The following is a 21,105-nucleotide window of genomic DNA, read 5'->3' as shown; positions in this document are numbered from 1 at the left end:
CTCCAAAGGAGTCCTCTTTTCAATATGCCATTCGTTGACCAATGTCCATTGCTCCGGCAAAGGATGGTTTGTTTGAATGAGCGAGGTAGCTTTTATGTTCGGTGGAGAAGGAGTGCTTTTCTGAGACATTGTTTTGCTCGTTGATTCGAGATGAGCCTTTCTCAGCAGTCACTGTTCCAGACACTGTGGAAGACTGTGTACTCATCACAGAAATGTTACTTTTGACACTCGCTGGTTGCCACGACGACGGACAGAGCAGGGACTGGATCGCTGTAATGCGATTGCTTTGTTCTAAACTCGTTCCTAATTGGCTAAAGTGCTTTTACCCGGCTGGAAACGGCAAACAACGCGTGACAAAGGCAAAATAACATTGACTTTTCTCGTTGTGCGAATGTTAATCGCGTCTAAAACCACACGATATTCAATGAAATCCGCTAAAATAATGGTCATCTGGCGACATGGGGTGAAAATGTTTATTTCATCGTCTTGGAGCTAATTTCTCGCATTCCACCAGCGGCGAAATGAAGCGAGTTCAAGGTCAGTATGTCAAGATTTCATTTTTACCGCGTCTTTTTAGCTAGTTTAGCAATAGCTACGCTAAGGTTTTTCTCACATAAACATGCTTGAATATGATCTTTAAAAGAAAGCAAAAGCTTATATTTTATTAGCTTGTAATAGACGGTTTTTCGTCGGTTTTTTTTAACTCACCAGAATTCGCGTGTTGTAGTTTAAACGGAAGAGTCGAAATGAACATAAAAATCCCCGGAAAAGCGTAAGGTGTATAAGCTTGCTTTATAAGTTTACTACGGTTATGAAAAAACCGTTGTCCATGGTCAGTTAATGATACCTCTAAGATGTTTAATTCAACGGAGCTATGCTGGAAACAAAACGAAAATTCCAATAGATTTCAAGATGATGGAACGCACTTTTCGTTGACGCAAACAGTCTCTATAGCTATAGTGACTAAAATGGAGTCGTGGACATTGCATACTTTCTTGATGTAAAATTCCTGTTTGCCGATTTTGTGATTAGCAAATGTGACTGAAAGTTGTTTTCGTTGGAGGTATTTGTACCGCCTGTATATGAAACACTTATTAATTTTTTTTTTTTAATTAAGCTTAAACTTATTGGAAATTGAGCTGTAAAAACAATAGCGTGAATTCCTTTAATTTCCAATCTTTGTTATTTTCTTTTCAGTAAGAAATTTTAATAAGGCTGAGTGAAGTGCAATGTAGTTCTTAAACAAAGTTTGTCGGTTCAATTAGTTGTTCAAACATAACAAAGACAATGAGAGCTCAGTGATAAAAAATTATAGACTTACATACATGTATAAGGAGATCTATTGTAGATTTGGACCTGTGTTTCCATACAGATCCCCATTTAAATATATAATGTGATCACAGTTAGGCCGTAAGGCGGGTAATAGACCCTTCTCCAAAATGGCTGCCGAAAATTCAAATAAGTAAAAATTAAAAATGTATACCAGCACTAGAAAGATCACTTTTATTTTAGTAACCCTGCAAAGTTTCAGCATATCAGGTGTAATATCAGCTGAGGAGATGTAAGTTGAAAAATGAAAAAATTACGTTTGTATGACTGGGGGTATGACGTATACCCCTAGTCATACCGACAAACGTCTCTAAGTTTGTCAAATGTCATTTTACAGTTCCTAAGCTGATATAACACCTAATATGCACCTAATTTGCAAGGTTACTAAAGTAAAGGTGCTCTTTCCAGTGTTGGTATCAGTTTTTCATTCAGTTCAATTTTAACTCATTCCAATCTGTTGCCGTCATTTTGGAGAAGGGTCAATTCATTGTCAGGCTATTAGCAATCTAATGTGACATCAAGTGACTATACTAACCCTCTATTTACTAACCTTTCAACATGCACATTCTCGTCACTTTGTTTTATAAACTTCTTCTGCTGCTAGCTAGTTGGGAGAATTTCTTTAAGGTGGTTCCTGTGAAATAAAAGTTGCCGTGAAAATTTTCTCAAACTTCCTGAGATTGTTCACTACAGTAACTATGTACTATTTCTAGAAATGATATAAAAAAGATAGGTCACCATGTCTACAAAGAAGCTATGGTCTACTCAATTAACACCATAACCGCTTGCAATATTCGCTTCCAAAAATGAGTTTATTTGATCAGTTATTGCTATGTATGGCATAACAGAAGTTACATAGATAAAGCACAACTTTGAAAAATGTTAGACATAAAAATATAGAGGATATTATATGACTGCTTGGAAATACGAAATTTCTTTTCGAGTGTTGAAAAATATTTTTCGACATGAGAAGAGAAATTTCGTATCTCCAAGCGGCTAATAATTGTAATGTTCTGTTTATTATATAAACACCAATAAAATACCAGGTGAGCTTTCGCGCGGAAACATGATACCTTCAGACGTGAAAATAACATGTTATCTTCACACATTAAATGATCACTGCTGCTATGGTTACAGATAAATTGCACCTTTTGCAATGATTTGGTATTTCATTGGTGTTTATATAATAAATATTTAGTATAATTGGCAACTAAAGGTAAATATCTTCTTGGCAGGGAAGCAAAATATGAAACAGTATCAAATCAAAATGTGAGTTCTCAGTATCACGTTTCTATGTCCGCGAGTGGTGGGCAAGCTCGTATTTCTGGCAAAAACTCATTTTTCTGTCATCAATTTTTTCTTAAACTTTTTAAGCATAAAGAGGATAATAGCTTACTTGAAATAACAACATAAAAAAAGGTTGCTTGTTTAGGACGAAAAATGGCATTTAGTTATTGACTAAGCACAGCATATAGGAAAACAGATATGTTTTTAACACATGCACACTAAGTGCAAGCTAATGATTTTATAAATTATGCATAATAAGAATGCGCAATGCAGTACAATGGAAATTATCACCTTGAATATCAAGACATTTTCTCTTTGGTGACCATAATTTCCCACGTTTCTAATGACATGTATGTTTGATTGAGCAGTATATTATAAGGAGAAGTTGAGGGGTTAATAGGATGGTTACATGTAGATCAACAAGGCTTTCAGATGCGAAAATGGCTACATGAGGTATTTTTAGGTTTTGGTTTTGATAATCTGGAGATGTTTACCCTGAGAGAAAGCAAGGTTTCAGCACAGAAGCAAGTTATTTTTTGTTCAGTATTACTTCCTTAATAATTATTATTTATACATGTAGAGTGGTTGATGAATCTTAATGAGTTGAACTTGTTGTTTGAAAAGTTATCAATATTGCATTATAATTGTAAGAAAGCGGTATTTTTTAGACTGAACTTGTTGAATATTGTAAACATTAAACCATTTCTTAAATTTTTTTACCATTTCTTAAATTCTTAAATCCAAAAAAATTTAAATAGGATATTACATGATTGTACTTGATTAAAAGATTTTTTATAAAGGATAATATTGTCTTCCTTTTCATGTACAGATTGTTTTTCTTTTCTGTTTAGGTTACTGCGAAGGAAACTATGTACAAGGTTGTCACTCAAGCTACGAAACAATGGGGACAGACTTTAATTTCCGTATGCTTTTACTGCATTAATTAACCTTGCCATTGTTATATTCAACCAAGCATTGTTTAAAAGAGACAGTTACACTGAAGTTAAATCATACGTGCATTCAGTTTAAATTGTTTTGTCAAGAGCACAATATTGGATATTGTGAGTAATGGCTCATGATCAACATTTACTATGGACGACAAAAGGTCAAAAAACTGCTGCGAGAGAACCTTTACAACCTCACTCTTTATATGATTTCTTCAGCACTTCAAACGCAGCTAGAGTTCGGCAAGGAAGGCCAGTACGTGTTAAAAGTGCTGCTCCAAGAATTGGTGGTAACAGTCTTGATGCTGATATTGTTAGAAGTCCTTTCGGAAGCCATTCATCTCTAAGGAATCCATCACCGACCCCAGCCACCTCACGCCCTCTATCATCAAGGAGTGGTAGGAGTTCAGTTAGTTTGGGATCAAAGCAAAAGACTAAACCAGCAGGCATGTCACCTACTTCTCTATATCTTGGGCTTCATAAAGCAAGATGCAAATCTGCTCCTCCGAGGCCAGCAGACTACTATCTTCCTCAAAGACCAAGAACTGCCAAATCTCGTGCAGGGTCTGCCATGTTGTCTTCTAGAAGTGCTCCAAAACGTGCTTGGCAAAACAGAACCAGTTCTGCAAAGAGCCAACATTCTCTTTTGTCTAGAGAAGAAGTAGATAAGCGGCATAAGGAACGCTGCAAATCAGCGCCGCTCCCTTATGATTTTAGCTCTATTGAGGTTGTGACCTCAGTTCCTGAACATGGTTCAGATATTCAAAGACTGAAAGCTTTCACTCGTCCCTTAACCTGCATGCCCGATGTTGTTCAAAATGTTCTTTCACACAATGGATTAAGACATTGCTGTTCTGCTTATCAACCTAGGCCTAAAACAGCCTATAGTTCGGTAGGTACAATGTAGCTACAATAAATTGTGTGCAAGCTACAACCAAGGGTATTATTTTACCTCTATTTCTAAAAATAAAGTAAATGTAATTGCTGGCTTTGTGTTTATAAAAGTTAGATAAAAAAATGATTTTTTTCCTTTTATAGAAACAACAGTTTTGGCCTGTGGCGAGACCTGCAGTGGTAAGCTGATAACATGGCATTGTTTGTATTCAATGGTCTATAGCATACTGTGTAGTTCCAGAAAATACCCATGCCCCCCTCCCCCCCCCCCCCCCCCCACACACACACACACACACACACAGAAGGGATAAGAAATTCTAAGGGGGGGTTTACAGGATACGGGTGTCTCTAGAAAAAATCCCTTCCTTTTTTTTGGAGTGGGGAAGAGTATGGATGTTGTATGAACTACATATTTGGCAACGTTCACATTTTTTTTTGGCGGGGGGGGGGGGGGGAGGAAGGGGTGGTGGAGACTTCTTCCAGTAAACATGCTTGCAGTGTCCCTGCAAGGCCTAGCAGTCTATAATCTCTCAGTCTGCATTATGTTCAACTTGCTTTAAAATATAAATGTATAAGGTTATAGATTACAGTATGTTCTTAATCCTTAATGAAATTTTCTTTCTCCACCGACTGAAGGCTTTTCACATTTCAACAAACAACAAATTTGTTTTAAGTAGAAATTTGATTATCTCAAAAATGTTTAAAAATGTTATGCAATGTTATAGTGACCACTGCTGTTATGACAGTTTGACAAAGTTATTTAATTAACTTGTACAATTATTGTTCAAGATCATAAGTGCACATGTAGGAACACTACTAACAAATTTACATTGTAGGATTATTCTGTTATTTTACAGTGCTTTGATGTGTCAGTTACTTGCATCTCTTGAAATTAATTTTTTTTTAATTCCTCAGTTTCACAGAGGGGATGTTCCTAAGTACCTCCACTTTGTGAAGCCAGCAGGTTTCTGGATTAAAGGGGCAGAGGTTCGCTCCAGGACAGCTCCGGATGACACTCATTATTTGATCGACGACAACCGCGACATTTCAGAAACTGATTTCTTGCTGCAAGGAGAATATGATGGAGAAGAGACAATTTTGTACGAGGAACAGTTTGTGATGCCTGCTACACCCTCTGAAGCTTCTGTTTCTGACAGGGAAGAATTTTCAGATTCAAGAGGTAGTTACAATCACTTAGCTGCATCTCTTTCAAGGATGGTTTTTATTAGACACTTCCCTGGTCAATAAAGGATCTTTTAGGATATATTAAAAAATCCTTCAGGATCCTGCATGATATTTATTAGGGTTCTAAATGATAACAATCCTAGACTGATCTTTATAAGATTCTTGGCAGATCTTCTGCGTGATTCTATACACGAGCAGGATAGCATTAGATCCTTCAAATATTTTTGTGCAAGATCCTTCAAGATCCTATACAATCTTCTGGAGACCCGCTTGGCTCGATATCCGCCGCTCCCTTGGGTCCTTTTCCCGAACAGCGGCTGGTAATCAAACCTAGGGACCTGCAGAAGCTTGCAGGCCTTGAAAGATCCTTGAGGATCTCTCTAAAGATACTCGCAGCGGTTGAAGATATGAAGGGCTTGGGGCATCTCAAATTTCAACTTACATGTAAATTCCGCCAGCAAAATGAAAATCATGACATAGCTCCAACATGAACCAACATCACTAAAATTTCCAATGCATTTATTGACTTTAGAAATTCAGAGATGTGAAGGTTTACGAGCAAACATTTACCGGTAATTTAATGGAAGTATGTACCCTTCCTAGTATTCCCTTATTAGTGATATTAGCATTATTATCATTGTAACTACCACTTAAATAATGTCTTGTTAATTCAGTGCTACAAGAAATTGGAATAAACGATTATTATTATTATTACTGGTATGTTTGGACATATATGTATAAAAGATTACAGAAATATATACCGGTATGCGACTCAGGCGTAACTAAAGTTAATTTGAAAATAATATAATTACAGTGATATTTCTAAATACTGTAATAACTATGTAACATGATTACGAACTGCCCACAGGTGACGAATTACAACCAGAAGTGGATTTGGATGTCAGCCCAACAGAAGATCTTGCTGATGTATATTTGGGTGAAGGTGGGGAAGACCAGGTCAAGGATAATCCTGATAACCATGTGACACCAGATGTCACCCCTGAACAAGTTCAAGAAGACTTTCCTCCAGATGAACAGACCCAGGTACAGCTTAAAGTTAGCCTTTCTAAAAGTTTTTATTTTTAACAGAAAATATTCCTCAACACCACAAATCTGGAAGAAAGTTCAACAGTTTTTGGAATTTATCTAAGTCTATCTTTCCATGACATGATCACTGACGTGCAGCCACATTTTGGTGACAAGACTACAAAACTGCTCCATAGATCAGACGGAGGTACATGTAGTAATCCTCGTCTTGATTTGTTGCACAGTTTTTTTTTTTCTGGTGGATTTTGAATCCTCCTGAGACCAGGGTTACTATCTTCCTCTTATCTACAAGGTGATCTTGTAGCCTTGTTACCAAAATGGAGCTTCACATCATTAGAGGTGGCAAATGGTCCTTCGAAAACTATGGGTCTTGCAAAATTTTAGCCAAATTTTTCGAGTCTCACAGTCTCGTTTTTTGGCTGATGTGTGCGGGTGCATCTTGCAGTCTTGACTTTTCACGAAACCATCTCAAGTCTCAATTTTTTGTTTTTTTTAAGCATCTTCTCATTGCTTGATATCGAATTTTAAATGCAACTTTCAAAATAATTTCCGAGAAATAAGATTAATCCTGAATTTAATTGTCTGAATTCCACAAAACTTGCTTTGGTCTGTTTGTACAAGCTCATACCCAAATTTCAAGAGTCGGAAAGTCTCATGCTGGCATTTAATACTTTTTAAAGTCTCAGGGCTCACAAGGAAAAATCTCGCCATCTCGCAAAGTCTCACATTTACAATTCGTCACCACTATCACCTGTAATATTGGAAAAAGGACTTAGATGAGTTGTTGTAGTTTGTTGGTTTTAAAGAATATATTTTGGTTTGGTAAGATGGCCAACATACATGTCCTTTCTTTTCAACAGGAAATTGAAGTTATTGTAACCAAAGTGGAACCATCACCAATTCAGAGTCCATCACTAGAAGACATAGAACAGGAACCTGATGCAGAAATTCCGAGCAATGAGCTGGAGGGTGACTTGGAAATTGTTGTTCCTGAAATTCCACAGTGGGCAGAGGTCAGTCTGGTGGAAGAAGAAGGGAATGATGGATGCATTTCAGAACAAGATGTTGTGCCACAGTCTGACCAACAACCTGAGGAAACTGTGGAGCCTGTCAAAGAAGTTGAAGATGAACCACCAAAAGAAGTTGTTATTAATGAGGAGAGCAAGGTTGAGGAGCTTAAACCACAGATGAATCAAGTTAAATTTGCTGACTCTCTTGTTCTGACAAGTTACAAAACACCGCAGCCTAAGAAAGAAAAGAAGGAGCAGCCAAAGAGACCTGTTTCAATTTTAAAGCCTGCTGTGACCAAGACAGAGTCCCCTTCACCGGAACAGAAAATAACAAAAGTCTCCTCACCCGATCCAGTGAAGAAAGTCACACCAGTGGTAGAGCGCAAGGTGCCAGAAAAGTTGCCACAGGCCAAACCACTTTTGAAATCACTTCAAGAGGTTGGAGAAAAAACAGAGGAGAAGCAAGAGGAGAAACCACTTGAGAATGAAGTAAAGGTAGCAGAGGAAAGGACAGAGGAACCCCCTAAGCCTGATGTGTAAGTCTCAATGTCATGTGTGGCTATTTTCTTTAATCTTTCTAATTCATTCCTTAAGGAAGGGTAATTAGGCATGCATTGTTGTAGAGGTCCTGCATTCAGATTTACATCGTAGATGAGATGTGGAAATGGCCTCCCTGATTCCTCCCTCAACAAAACACATCACAAAAACTTTATCAATGTTTTTTCTTCAAGTGCTCTTGTCCAGATAAGGTATTTTTCCAAAGCACTGGACTTTTAAGGTTCCGCATTTTCATGTTATCTCCTAAGACAGGAAACTACATGTAATAACTCCACATAGTCATGCTCTACCCATGGGTGTGAAGGGGTACTCAGATCAAGACAACTGTTAGGGAAACTAAACATACTGTTGAGTAGTATGATGGACAAGCATCCCATTGGGGATGAGGGGAATAATAGTCCTAGTAACTTTATGCTGAGGATCCTGCAATGGACTGCATGTAGTATCTCATTCAGGTTTGGGGTGGGGGGGGGGGGGGTAGTGCTTATACTCCTAGGACCGTAGCCACTTCATGCTGGGTGTTCGGAGGGAGTACTAATAGTACTCATAGTCACTTCATGCTGGGTATCCTGTGGTAGACTAGCATTCCATCTAAGGGGAATTACTAACTAAGACATCTGGGTATTGTGTGATGGACTAGCATCCAATCCAAGGGAAGGGTGAAGGGTAGTAGCTATAAGTTCCTAATCACTTCATGCTGGGTATCCTGGACAAGCATCCATCCAGGGATTAGCACAGTAAATAGCAACGTTCCTAGTTGCCTCTTGCTGAAGAAAATAGTTGTGTAAGTGCCAGCACTGTTGGCTGCTTGCATGGAGCTGATATGCATTTCCTGTAACTTAGCCCTTTGTTCATCAGGTTTTGGATTGCCCATTGTTTGGGGTGTTATTCCATCCCTGACAAACACCCATTCTCATTATCAGAATTGTGCTGTCATATTAACAAGAGACACTTGTTATTGATTATTCATGTGTTTAAATCAGCTTTGCTAATGTTGAGTTGTATCGAACATAAAAATACTGAGATGAGTCACTTAACTCCAAAGTTTAAAATTAGCCACCATTCTCCGTGAGTTGATTGTGGTTAAACTGTCATGTGTAACTGGTGCATTTTACTTAATATGTGTGTTATTTTATAGTTATATCACATCTATTTTTCTTTATTTTCAGTTTACCTAAGCCAGAGTATATCAGGGCACCTGGAGCCTACAGGATGTACGATCCAAAGGTTAGTTTTAATAATATTATTAATATAATTATCCAATAATATTTATGCCAATATTGTTTGGGCTGACTGATAAAAGGCCTTATGGCATCATTTTGCCAATGCTTAGCTGTAACAACATACGTGGACCATTAAGTGGTTTTCATCAGTTGTGAGAATGGTTTAATTAATTCACCTCCATTTCAAGTGATAACATTGGCAGTCAGAAATTGCAAATTCTGTTTTAGCCCAAATCTTGCAAAGATTTGTTGATGCAGGTTTTTCCAGAATGATGTTAAACATTTCCTGTTCACTTTGCTTGGCTCTTTTAATTATCAACTTACCTACAAAAAAGTTAATTCAGTAGAGAGAGCGAGTGCATATATTTTTTTTAATTCTTTTTTTTTATTATTTTATTTCTATTTTGTCTTGTTTTGAATTTTAGGTGGATTTTTTTGTCTTGCTTAAAAGTTTCTTAATTAATTTTAGTTTTTAAGAAAAATTAGGCCAACATAAATTATAAAGAGTCAGCAGAAGAAAAGCAAAGAAAGAACTGGGACAACTTTAGAGTGAAAAAACACAAAGCTTTGTTCTTTGATTAATTTGAAGGCCAGCACATGTAGAAATTCAGGCACCTTTGAGTGAAATAAAGTATTTAACTAAAATTCAAAATAAGATACTTAATAAATATTATGCTTTAAGCCCTTTGAATAATAATTTTAAGTGTTTAATTCAAGTGTGACCTTCCCTTGGCAATGTTGCTGCAAGAGCTTTGACTACCAACTGAACTATAGATGGATGTTAGAGTAATTGACTAGGTTTTCCTCAGAAAAAATAGCCAAGCAACTAGGTAAAAAAAATATGTTAAAAATTATCCTTAAAAACTGAAAAATAACTAAGGTGCAAGTAGCACCACAGTTTCAGTTTCAGTTTATTTACACTTGGATATAGTAATAATTTACATTGTAGATAGGAACATAGGAATAAAATAACAAATAAAAGGAGAAAAGAAAGAAGTTAATGGCTTTGGTAAAAGTGTACGGTGGTCAGAGGAGCTTAGAAAATTATATGCTGTTATAGAGCTCCCTTACGAATGGTCACAGTTAAGAATTCCATGCACAGTAAAGGATTGTTTGAGTGGGTTAAGAAAACCTTCTTCTCTTTGATAAAATTTATAATAGACACACACAAGTTCTTGGTTGGAGTTACATGGATAGTTTCCTCTCTGAAACATTAATTTAGAGAATGCTGGGGGATATTTTTAGCATAACTCAATTATATCCTTCCAAGTTTTTCATTCATAATTTATCTTATTTTGACTATTATAAATTATTGAATTGTTAAATACAAGTCATTATTATAATGGTAAATTTAACTGTGCGAGAAATGATCACCAGTTTTGTACAGGATTAATAATTATTAACATATAACTGACTTTTGAGTTAAGATTTTAGGCTTTAAATAATAATCTTAGTTTATAATATTTACAACAAACTGATCAATAAATTCTTACAGCAAATATTTGCAAAACCTCAATGACATTTTTAACTGGTGGTATTATTCACATAAGAATATTGTTTTCTCTCTTTCTCATGTAGCTTAATTAGTGGGAATAATAGGGCATAATTTTTTTTGTTGAAATTATACTTTAAAAAGGATTCTTAAAAAAAAAATAATTTAATAAACTTTGAAAGCAAAATTTTACTTCACAGACATTTCTGAAAACATTGCACCAACTCTGTCAGAACTTTATGTTACTTAAAAATTTTCACCTGAAATTTCAAGGACAAGTAATTATTGCTGTTTACTCCCCCTAATTATCCAGCCACCTGCTTGCTAAAGGTTCTCAAATGACTTTTTTTTTGCAGACAGCATTTGTTTGTATGTTAATCACAGTTACTACATGTAGCAGTATATATCCTCCTCGTAAATGTTTACACATTGTTCCAAATTTAGGGGATAATAATATTTATATAAAAGTCCCTGCTGATCATGAATTGCTTTGAAAGCAAAATTTTACTTCACAGACATTTCTGAAAACATTGCACCAACTCTGTCAGAACTTTATGTTACTTAAAAATTTTCACCTGAAATTTCAAGGACAAGTAATTATTGCTGTTTACTCCCCCTAATTATCCAGCCACCTGCTTGCTAAAGGTTCTCAAATGACTTTTTTTTTGCAGACAGCATTTGTTTGTATGTTAATCACAGTTACTACATGTAGCAGTATATATCCTCCTCGTAAATGTTTACACATTGTTCCAAATTTAGGGGATAATAATATTTATATAAAAGTCCCTGCTGATCATGAATTGCTGATAAACTTACGATACTGTGGATCAACATTTACTCTGAAAAGAGGTCTTTCAATGATTATTTTCCTTCAAATGATTTGTAAGTAGTCTTAATCTGTTTACATGTTGATGGTACTAATATTATAGCAACATCCTTGTAAATGTTGACACATTGTTGCAGATTTAAGGGATTAAAAAGTTCCATGTTATGAACTAACTGATAAGCATCTAATACTGTGTGATTATATTCTGAGAAAGAAGTGTTTCACTGATTATTTTCCTTCAAATGATTTGTAAGTTGTCAGTCTGTTTACATGTTGATGGTACTGATAAATATTGTAGCAACATATCCTTGTAAATGTTGACACATTGTTGTAAATTTAGGGATCAGATAGTTCCACATTATTATGAACTAATTTAACTTGACAAGCTTATAACACTGTGCACATTATTCTCTGAAAAAAGAACTCTTTCAAGGATTATTTTCCTTCAGATAATTTGCAAGTAGTTTTAATTTGTTTGGCTAATGCATATTGATCAGATACCAGCAACATCCTTGTAAATATTTACACATTATTGCAAATTTAGGGGATTAAAAAGTCCATGTCATGAACTACTTATAAGCTTATTATAATACTGTGCACATTTTACTCTGAAAGAGAAGCCTTTCAATATAAATATTATTATTTTCCTTCAAATAATTAATTTGCAAGTAATAATTTTAATTTGTTCACATTATTCTTAGAAAATAATGTTGACAAAATTTGTTGCATTAATTTAATTTAAGGGATCAAAAGAATCCCTTAGTTTGAACTACTTAATAAATAAGCTTATAACATGATGAACATTTAATCTTGCTTCATATTTGTAACTATTAATACTACAGTGGGTTTTTGCATGTTGATTTGTTATTAGCTGTTGTTGATCATAATATTATTATTTGAAGGCTAGGTAAGGATGTACAACGGTTGAGAAAAATTAAGATAGTGCAATTGCAGGAACCAGAAAAGTTTGCTGTTTTGTCTGTTCTGTTTCTCAGTGATGTGATGGACTTTTGTTTTTCTGATTCCATTTCAGAGATAAACAATGAAACCTGAGTTTTAATCCAAAGTGAAATGTACTCGGTTCACTTCCTGTATGCCACTAGAATCAGTAATTTTTAGACCACGGATAATAATTTTGTAATTATGTATGATAAAGACAGTGAGCAGAAGGTTAATTGTGGGTTTTTTTCCATAATGCTGTTTACAGTGCTGGGCAAAATGAGTTGATTGATGAAACGGTGCAACACTTCATTAAAGTGTATATTTATTTAAAAAGATAGAAACTTGCTCTATACTTTTCTGTGGTGCTATTTATTTTATAAATATATTTAAAAAGTGTGATTTTCCAGTATAGTGTAAGCTTTAGTGGTAGTGAGTTCTGTGTTATTATAGTTCAATGGTACGTTATTGAAGTTATAAGTACATGTAGCTCATTCATTTTTAGGCATTCATGATTTTAGTTGTCGATGACCTGTTGCAAAAACTCAGAAATATTATTGTGTCTTGTGTTACTCAATAAAATGTCTTAACGTTGTGACTTTTTTCCAAAGGATCTACTGGATTATCACTTCGAGCAGAAAAGAGAGTTCCGGCCTGTGAAAAAGTCACTGACTTCCACAACATCAATGCCGCAGTTCAAACTGACTTCTGAGAGTTCAGAAGTGATGACAACCATTCTGGATGAACAAAAGGTATTAAAAATAAATTATTTTAAGTTTTATCCTGCAACCAAAGACCAAAAGGCAACATAAAACAAATCAATTAAAAACTGTTGCATTGCTCCAGCGTTGTATCTGCTGCTTCGCACTTCGGAAATCTTGCCCGTTTATCATGTAGCTTTTTTATTGCGAATGAAGCACAAAGCGGCAGATAAAACATTGGAGCAATGTTTCCTGAAGGAATTCAAGGCCACAATGCAAAAACTGATCTCACTGGTGAATCTGAACTAAAAGAACAAAAACTGTCACAAAAAGCACCACAGGTCCGTTATTCTCTGAGTCCTTCACTAATTAATTGTTTTATTCTCTTTGTTTTTTCACCAGAGGAGAAGAGAAGGCATGAAGCCATGGCTTCAAGGAAGATTAGCTCTTTCTAAACAGACGAGTCGCTTTGAACTTCCTATGGATGTAAGATTGCTTGAAGGTAGGTAGATGTTTATAAAATGCAATTACAATAATAGCATTAAATACACACATAGCTTTCACTAGAACAATAAGACACTGTTATGTATTATTGAGAGAAATAAGAAGATAGGGACACAGAAAGATCTCAATGTAAACAGTCTTAAAATTTTTCTTTTCTATAAAAATCTGCACCAGCACTACGACTTTTGACGGGGTGGGCAACCTTTGCCAAGTAACAGTGGAGATTTAGGAACAACACCCACAAAGCAAGATTGTGGTACCTAATTTGGGCTTTTAATTTCCAAATATTTGTGACGTCCATCCCCTAGTGGCTGATGTGATCAGAATTCAACTTCATATACAGACTGTAAGGCTGGGTGGGGGTGGGGTGGTGCGGTGGGTGTTGACCCTTTGAAAACTAATGAACCTATACTAAGCTATTCTATATAGAGAGGATATTACATGGCAGTGCGAAGATATTAGTTCTATTTTCGAGTGGTAAAAACAACACCAACTAATGAGGGCAGCAAATGAGTAAATTAACATTGTTTTTAATACATAAGATAAAATTCGTATCTTCAAGCCACCATGTTAAAATTCCTTTTTATTATATATAGGCAATGTATCGCTTGCCATTTTCACCTACTGTTTGCACAAACAACCATTAAAAAATGGGAAATGACTTCATTAATATCCTCACTAGTGAGGATATGGAAAATACGCCACTTGGGTCCCGGATGTAGTTTCATATGAATTTTATGTCATTGAGTGGTGTATTTTCCAGTAAGACACTTGTGTCTATATAATAAAAATTAATGTTCTTTTTATTGTCAGTGCCTACTATTAATAACAATAACTATAACCTATAATGCTGCAATAAAATTAAAATTTAATTTTCTGTGGTCTAGCTGCAGCTAGTGCAGATTAAAATCTTGAATCTACATGTTATATGCATGTATTCTATTGATGGTAGGTACATTGTTGTATTATAATTTTGTTTTTCTCTTTAAAGCCATGACACCAATGGAATATTTAACAAAGTACTGCATTATTAGGTCAGTATAAACTGTGATTTCCTTTTGTGTTTGTTGCATTGTATGACCTCAAGAAGAGTTGATAAATTACAGTGTATATAATGCCATCAAATAATGTGATACCTCTTCTCAAAAATCTTTAGCACAAGAAGAAAAGCGCTGTACAAACACATATTCCAGAAGGTGGACAAAGATAGGGATAATGTCATTACATTTAGGGTAAGTATGCTGTTAATTTAATCAGAACCCCACTAGCTTTGGAATTGTCATCTTTAAATGTAGCTAAATGTAATTTAGGCAAGGTTATAGTCAACACAGATCAGGGGCGACCTTTGAGCTCTCTGCTGGGGGCGCCTCATGGTACGCCTTGCATTTGCTTGCTTGCTGGCCTGTGAGAAAGGTCATTTTACTTGCTTTATTTTCAAGCCTTTTCCCCTCTCCTCCCTCCCTTTGGTAAGTATCAGGTCTGGTAAGTATTCCACTGATTGGGTTCAGTGTGACAGTGCCTTGGTGGTGGCCACTCTCAGGGTTGCCATGGACGCCTCCTTCCCCGTGCCTGAGTGCTGGCTGGCACCACCAACCTTTTAGGCACCAGCTCCCAAGCTTGTCTATTGTTGACGAGTTTAAATTAAAATCATCTCCATCACCTCCACCATGATCATCATCGTCATCATCATCATCATCATCATCATTATCCCCTTTGAGCTAGTCAGTGTTGTTTGTTAGCCACAACTTCTTTCACAGCATGGCTTACTTAGGTTTGAGTAAAGAAATCTGTAAATTTTTCAAAAACACATTTCACTTTCGCCCCACACCGCATAACTGTACACAAAATCATTAATTATCATGTTCTATAATGAAATTAAATAATATGTCATTGTTGTGTTTCAAACTGATTTAAATCAAAGGAGATGGATAAAGGTTTGAGGGAGATTCATGTGGACTCCATAACTTCTGAACAAGTAAAGAAACTTATTGAGGTAAATATATACTGTGGATTATAAACTGTATTGACATGCATTATTTTTTCAAATGACGTGACATATACTACCTTATAGGAAGCAATTATTATTTTGACAATTTCAATATGATAGATTAAGTTTGGTTTCAATACATTGTTTGTTTCAGGCTGTTTTTGACATCTTTTTATATTTCGTCTTTGATACAGATGGTTGAAGAGAACGAGAAATCTACTTTTAGCCTGGCGCAGTTCTCAGCAATTGCAGCATTTTCGGAAAGGTTACTCTTCTCAGAAACCCAGTAAGTGCTCTTTGTCCAACCACTTTTCAGTTCTAATAACAGAACCACAAGTCATGCTACGTAGTGCAAAACCTTACAATGTGACTAATTTTCATTTTAGAGTCACAGAAAAGAACAGTGTTTATAGCTCAAAGGAAGTTATAGAGGAAGCAGACTTTTGTGGTCTCAAATACAAGCTGAGTGGATTTCCTGTAAGTTGGATTTTTTTTTTAATAGAGCTGCTCTTATCATATCACATACATGCATGCAAATATAGCCAAACTGATAGATTCAGCTTTAAACTGAACAAATCTATAAGCTGATAAATGTAGGGCTACTTAGGTTGTCATAAAGTCAGTCCACAAAAAGCTTTCCACCGCATGTCACCTGTTTATTATATTAACCTGTGTGTAGTTCAACATTCATCCAGTATTCATTACAGTTGTGACAACAGCAAACTAACAGGGATTTTCCAAACGAGCACAAAATTTTTAAGATTGGAGAACATGTTTTGACACCAATTCAAATGTTATGTTACTGTAATAGAACTGTAGAAGATGGAGGTTTCTGTTGAAAAATGTTTTCTACTCTCACAAATAGTGCATTTTTAATCATAATAATTTCATTAAGTTTAAAAACTTGATGTATTAAGTGGACATGCCCAATAATAGCATGTTTACAAACAACGAATCTTATGCAAAAATGGCTGATATTTTAATATTCTTTTGTCTGCATTCAAATTAGCCTCACTAGCCTCATTCAAAGTTTTTTTTTTTTATTTATTTTTGAACTCAAGAACGAAGTTAGAGGGCTAATTTGAATGCGAACAAAAGAATTTTAAATGTCAGCCATAATGGAGCTAAACATAAAAAGTTAAGAATGTGAGAATGTGTATTACCAAATTAGAAATTTAAATTAAGATACCTTTTTAGCTTGGTTTTAAAACTATTTACACAACATTTAGAACATTTTACACGTGCTAATTAATGAAAAGGTAGCATATGTTTCACAATATCAATGCACGCACAAAATTCAATAGATTTATGCTGACTTTTGCTCAAAATTATATTTTTATTTTCCTTCAGGTAAACCCAACTGTGAGGAAGATTTTAGAAGTGCTATAGACAAATATATTTTTTGTAAAAAATATTATTTAATGATACATTTTTGCACTGTATTTAAAAACTACAAAAAATTCATTTAGGATATTTAATTAATATATTATTAGTCAGAGTATATTTTACTACACACAAGTGTAGATATTTTAGGATTACTGCTAATTAGTGGTTTAACGCTAATTATTTAATATGAGGTTTCCGGATAAGGCTGTTTTTTTTTTTTGGTATCAAAAGTCAAAGTCATCTAGTAGAGATGAGAATCTAATATCTCCTTTCTATATTTCTATCTGCTCAAATATAACCAGTTCATGAGAAAAAGGTTAAGATCAACAAATATCCATGAAAAGCCTTGGATGTGTAGTCAAATTCTCTCAACTTGTACCAAAAGAAATGTATAAAGGACAGTGAGGAGATAATGCATTATGATATATTGGGGCCGGCTTGAATCGAAGGGTTATTTAGAAGTGCAAGGTCAAAGAAGTTACCCTAAATTGCAATTATTGGTACAAGTTTGTACCTTGGATGTACAAATGAGAATGTTTGAACGAAGAGTTTATGAAGGAAGTCACAGTGCTGGGAACTGAGATGGCAGCATGTCAGTGGCATATTGTGCAGTTCCAGAAAATATCCATACTCCTCCCACGGAAGGGTTTTTGTTTTGCTCCCCCCTCCCCCTAGGAAATTCCAGTTTAGCTTCATACTTTGCTTCAAGATTTTGACTTTTAAGACCCCCCTCCCCCTAGGAATTTTTGATGACCTTTCTTGGGGTGGGTATGGATTTTTTCTGGAACTGCACTTGGAACCTGATTCTTTTAAAAGCATTTTATTTCAGTGAAATGGTTAGAGGCCATTATAGGCTATTGAATAGATATTAATTTTTTTTTACTCTTAGCTTTTTTATAATTATGTAGAAGCTAGATGATATCTCCATGAATGGTTTATTAATATTTTGTTTGTCTTTTAATTTACTGGATAGCCTTTTGCACCTGTAAATTTCAAAGTAGAAACAGTTCATAAAGTACTTGGTACATGATTTTATAAAATTATTCATATTCTGTACATAAATTTGGTTTTAAATAAATCAAAGTAAAATTACTTATCATTGTCACTGTTTATTTTCTATTTCTTCTACAAGTTTTCTTTATGCACGAATCGTTCATACACTTCAGTGGTTTAACCAAATAATAAGCTGAAGCAGTTTTATCTTGAGCTTTAAATGAGGCTGAAACATGTTTATCTGCAAATCTAGAAGCTTCCAAATTTGGGGACCAGTTGATCATGAACTTCTTTTCATTTTTAATATGCAACGATGGGAATTTTCGAAGTGCAGTTAAACCATCATCTGCCATAAGCGACCACCGAAAAATTCAAGTTTAGTTGTTCGCTTACAGGAGCTGGTTGTTTACATGACGTGAGACCACAGGGGGTCTAAATTTGTCATATATAAGCTTAGTAGTTGAAGTTTTGACCAACAAAGGATACCATTAACTTAAAAACTATATTGTGTGCTGTGTAACAAAAAATGTTCCAAATTGATCAGCATACTCTAGCCAGAGTTTCCAAGATACTGTTGCAATAGCATATATTATGGAATACACTGTATGTTGGCTCACGAGCCAAAAAGGCAGTCGATTTCTTGGTGGCTATGAAACTTGAGTTGTCAAGCTGGTCTTAGCTAGAGACTAGACTTTCTCAAAGTCGCTTGCTCGCTTCTCAGCTCTGATGATCACGCTTTGCGCAATCTAAGCTGGACTTATAAGCAAGTCTAGCTAGAGACAAAAGCAAAATTAATACAGTGAAACCCCATTAATATGACCACCTTCGGGCCATGAAAATGTGGTCGTAATAACAGCATGGTCGGATCAATGAGGTTGTAAAACTAAAGAAATGACTGGAATGTCAATCCGTCCAGAGCACAAAAAAGTGAGTAACGAGTGGTAATGTTGAGGTGGTCGTAAAGCGGGATTCCACTGTAGCATACATTCCGGTTTGCTGGTCACACAACTCAGTCATACAGCTTTGAAACTGTTTGTTATTTTGTTCACTGTGCACACCAAAGTTTTCAACACCAATAATAAAATAACTTGTTCATCAGCAAAGTCTGAGCTGCATATTTAGTGAGCATTGGGCCAGATACGACATTAGTTCTGATGCTCAAGGGACAATGTTGTGTATTTTGGGGTTTAACTGCATCACATTCAATCTGCACCATAGTAAGATTGGGTCATGTTTCAAGTGTTCACCTGTACTTACCCTACTGGTCCCAGTTATTCAAAGCCAGATTAAGCTAATCCTGGGTTAATGTTGGGAATTTGAATCAATTGTATTACTGACCACTCATGTTTGGAATGTGGTCTATTTTATTGTTGTGGACCAGTGTTGATTTTTACAGGCTACAGCTACTTCTCTTATACCAGAGGATAAATATAAAGAACCATCATCAACACTGTCAACGTTATCATCGCAACCATCATCATCTTCATCATTGCAGCCATCGACATCATCACTGCTGTTGTAAGCATCATCAACCATGCAACCACTCTGCACAAACGTCGTCATCGTCGCCATCATTGTCACCCTCATTATCATCATTAATATCTCGTGATTGTCATTATTAATGTCAACCATTATATAGCTTAGAGCTACACAACAATCACCATGTTCCTTGAACCAGCACCATTTTCCTTAGTCACTATTAAATGGTCTCCAGTCGTTACAATCATTACATTGTATGTCTCTCAGACTGAGTCACCATCACAATTGCCATGTGTCCTTATAGTTACGAAATAATGCAAGAACTGATGATCCACACAGTTTCTTCATATTATATTTTAGCTTACTGGATCTTTTTAACAATCAGTTCTTCCATACTGCTTGACAAGACGTTCGTCTTTGATCTCTGGTGTACTGGGGATCTTGATTTGTTAAAGAACATGTTCGATATCGTCTCACTATAAATATTCCATGCTATTCCTATGAAAACAATGTTCAGTGCCGTACAAATCAAAAGGAACCACGACAAACGAATTTGCCAATCGTCATTTTGCCAAAGCTCAATAACACTCTCTTTCAACACGTTGAGTTTTGCGGTGGCGTTAGAGAAAATATGTACAGGATTCAACGAAAAGCTCCAGGAGCCGAGCCACGGCTCAAAGTGCCGAATATGTTCCATTTATGAAGGAAAACGAAGGAGGAAAAATGATGAATATCCCTCGTTGACGGCAGCCATGTTTGTTTTTTGGTAAGCTGTCCCAGGTCTCCATCGGTTGATATGAATCTTGTGAGGGTGGGGTGAGACGGAAATAAGTTACAATCAGGGTGGGGGCGGAATAACGCAACACAGTTTTAAAAAAATTAAAATTCTTTTAAAACAAATTAAAGAGAAATGAATAGAGGGCATTTTCAGGACTTTTCAGGATCATGCATGAGTTCCTGGGCTTGCTAGAATGTATGTTGTCTGAAAAAAAAAATTATAGTAATATAAGCGGAAACAAAAAAATAAAACAAAACGTATTTTCTCTCTATTTTCTCTTAAAAATGAAATATCATGAGCCATTTCATAGTCTTTCAGTTTACTTTCAACAATTCTCTTAGCTATTCTTTTAGCTATTCTCTGAGGTCAGGGAAGTATTGATTCGAATTTTTAGAAACAGAAATTCCTGCATTCCAAGCTTTCGTTTCTCTCAGATCTCAGTCAAACATAAAACGAGGAAGACTATTATTAATCGAGGTGGTGTGAAGGAGGTGCCCGTTGTAGCAGCATATATATTTGTGTTAGTTTTCAATCGATATGGCC

The 21,105-nt window shown here is 35.5% G+C and overlaps 1 protein-coding gene and 1 pseudogene across 1 annotated transcript; one reads left to right on the top strand and one right to left on the bottom strand.

Moving 5' to 3' along the window:
- The window catches only part of LOC146466047 (uncharacterized), a 451,139-nt pseudogene that overhangs the window by 382,619 nt on the left and 47,415 nt on the right, over positions 1-21,105 (bottom strand).
- On the top strand, positions 314-18,404 carry LOC146466050 (uncharacterized). The gene is made up of 15 exons (XM_085127827.1): positions 314-537; positions 3,468-4,452; positions 4,599-4,634; positions 5,370-5,634; positions 6,508-6,683; positions 7,547-8,232; positions 9,424-9,481; positions 13,346-13,486; positions 13,838-13,937; positions 14,931-14,973; positions 15,096-15,171; positions 15,861-15,932; positions 16,121-16,212; positions 16,313-16,403; positions 17,277-18,404. The coding sequence occupies exons 2-15, from the start codon at positions 3,685-3,687 to the stop codon at positions 17,313-17,315; spliced, it is 2,643 nt and encodes an 880-aa protein (XP_084983953.1). The 5' UTR covers positions 314-537; positions 3,468-3,684; the 3' UTR covers positions 17,316-18,404.

The sequence above is a fragment of the Pavona decussata genome, unplaced genomic scaffold (assembly GCF_977016875.1).
Source record: "Pavona decussata unplaced genomic scaffold, jaPavDecu1.1 SCAFFOLD_154, whole genome shotgun sequence".
NCBI lineage: Eukaryota > Metazoa > Cnidaria > Anthozoa > Scleractinia > Agariciidae > Pavona > Pavona decussata.
Note: the sequence above shows the minus strand (reverse complement) of the source record. Positions and strands in the feature narration are given on the sequence as shown.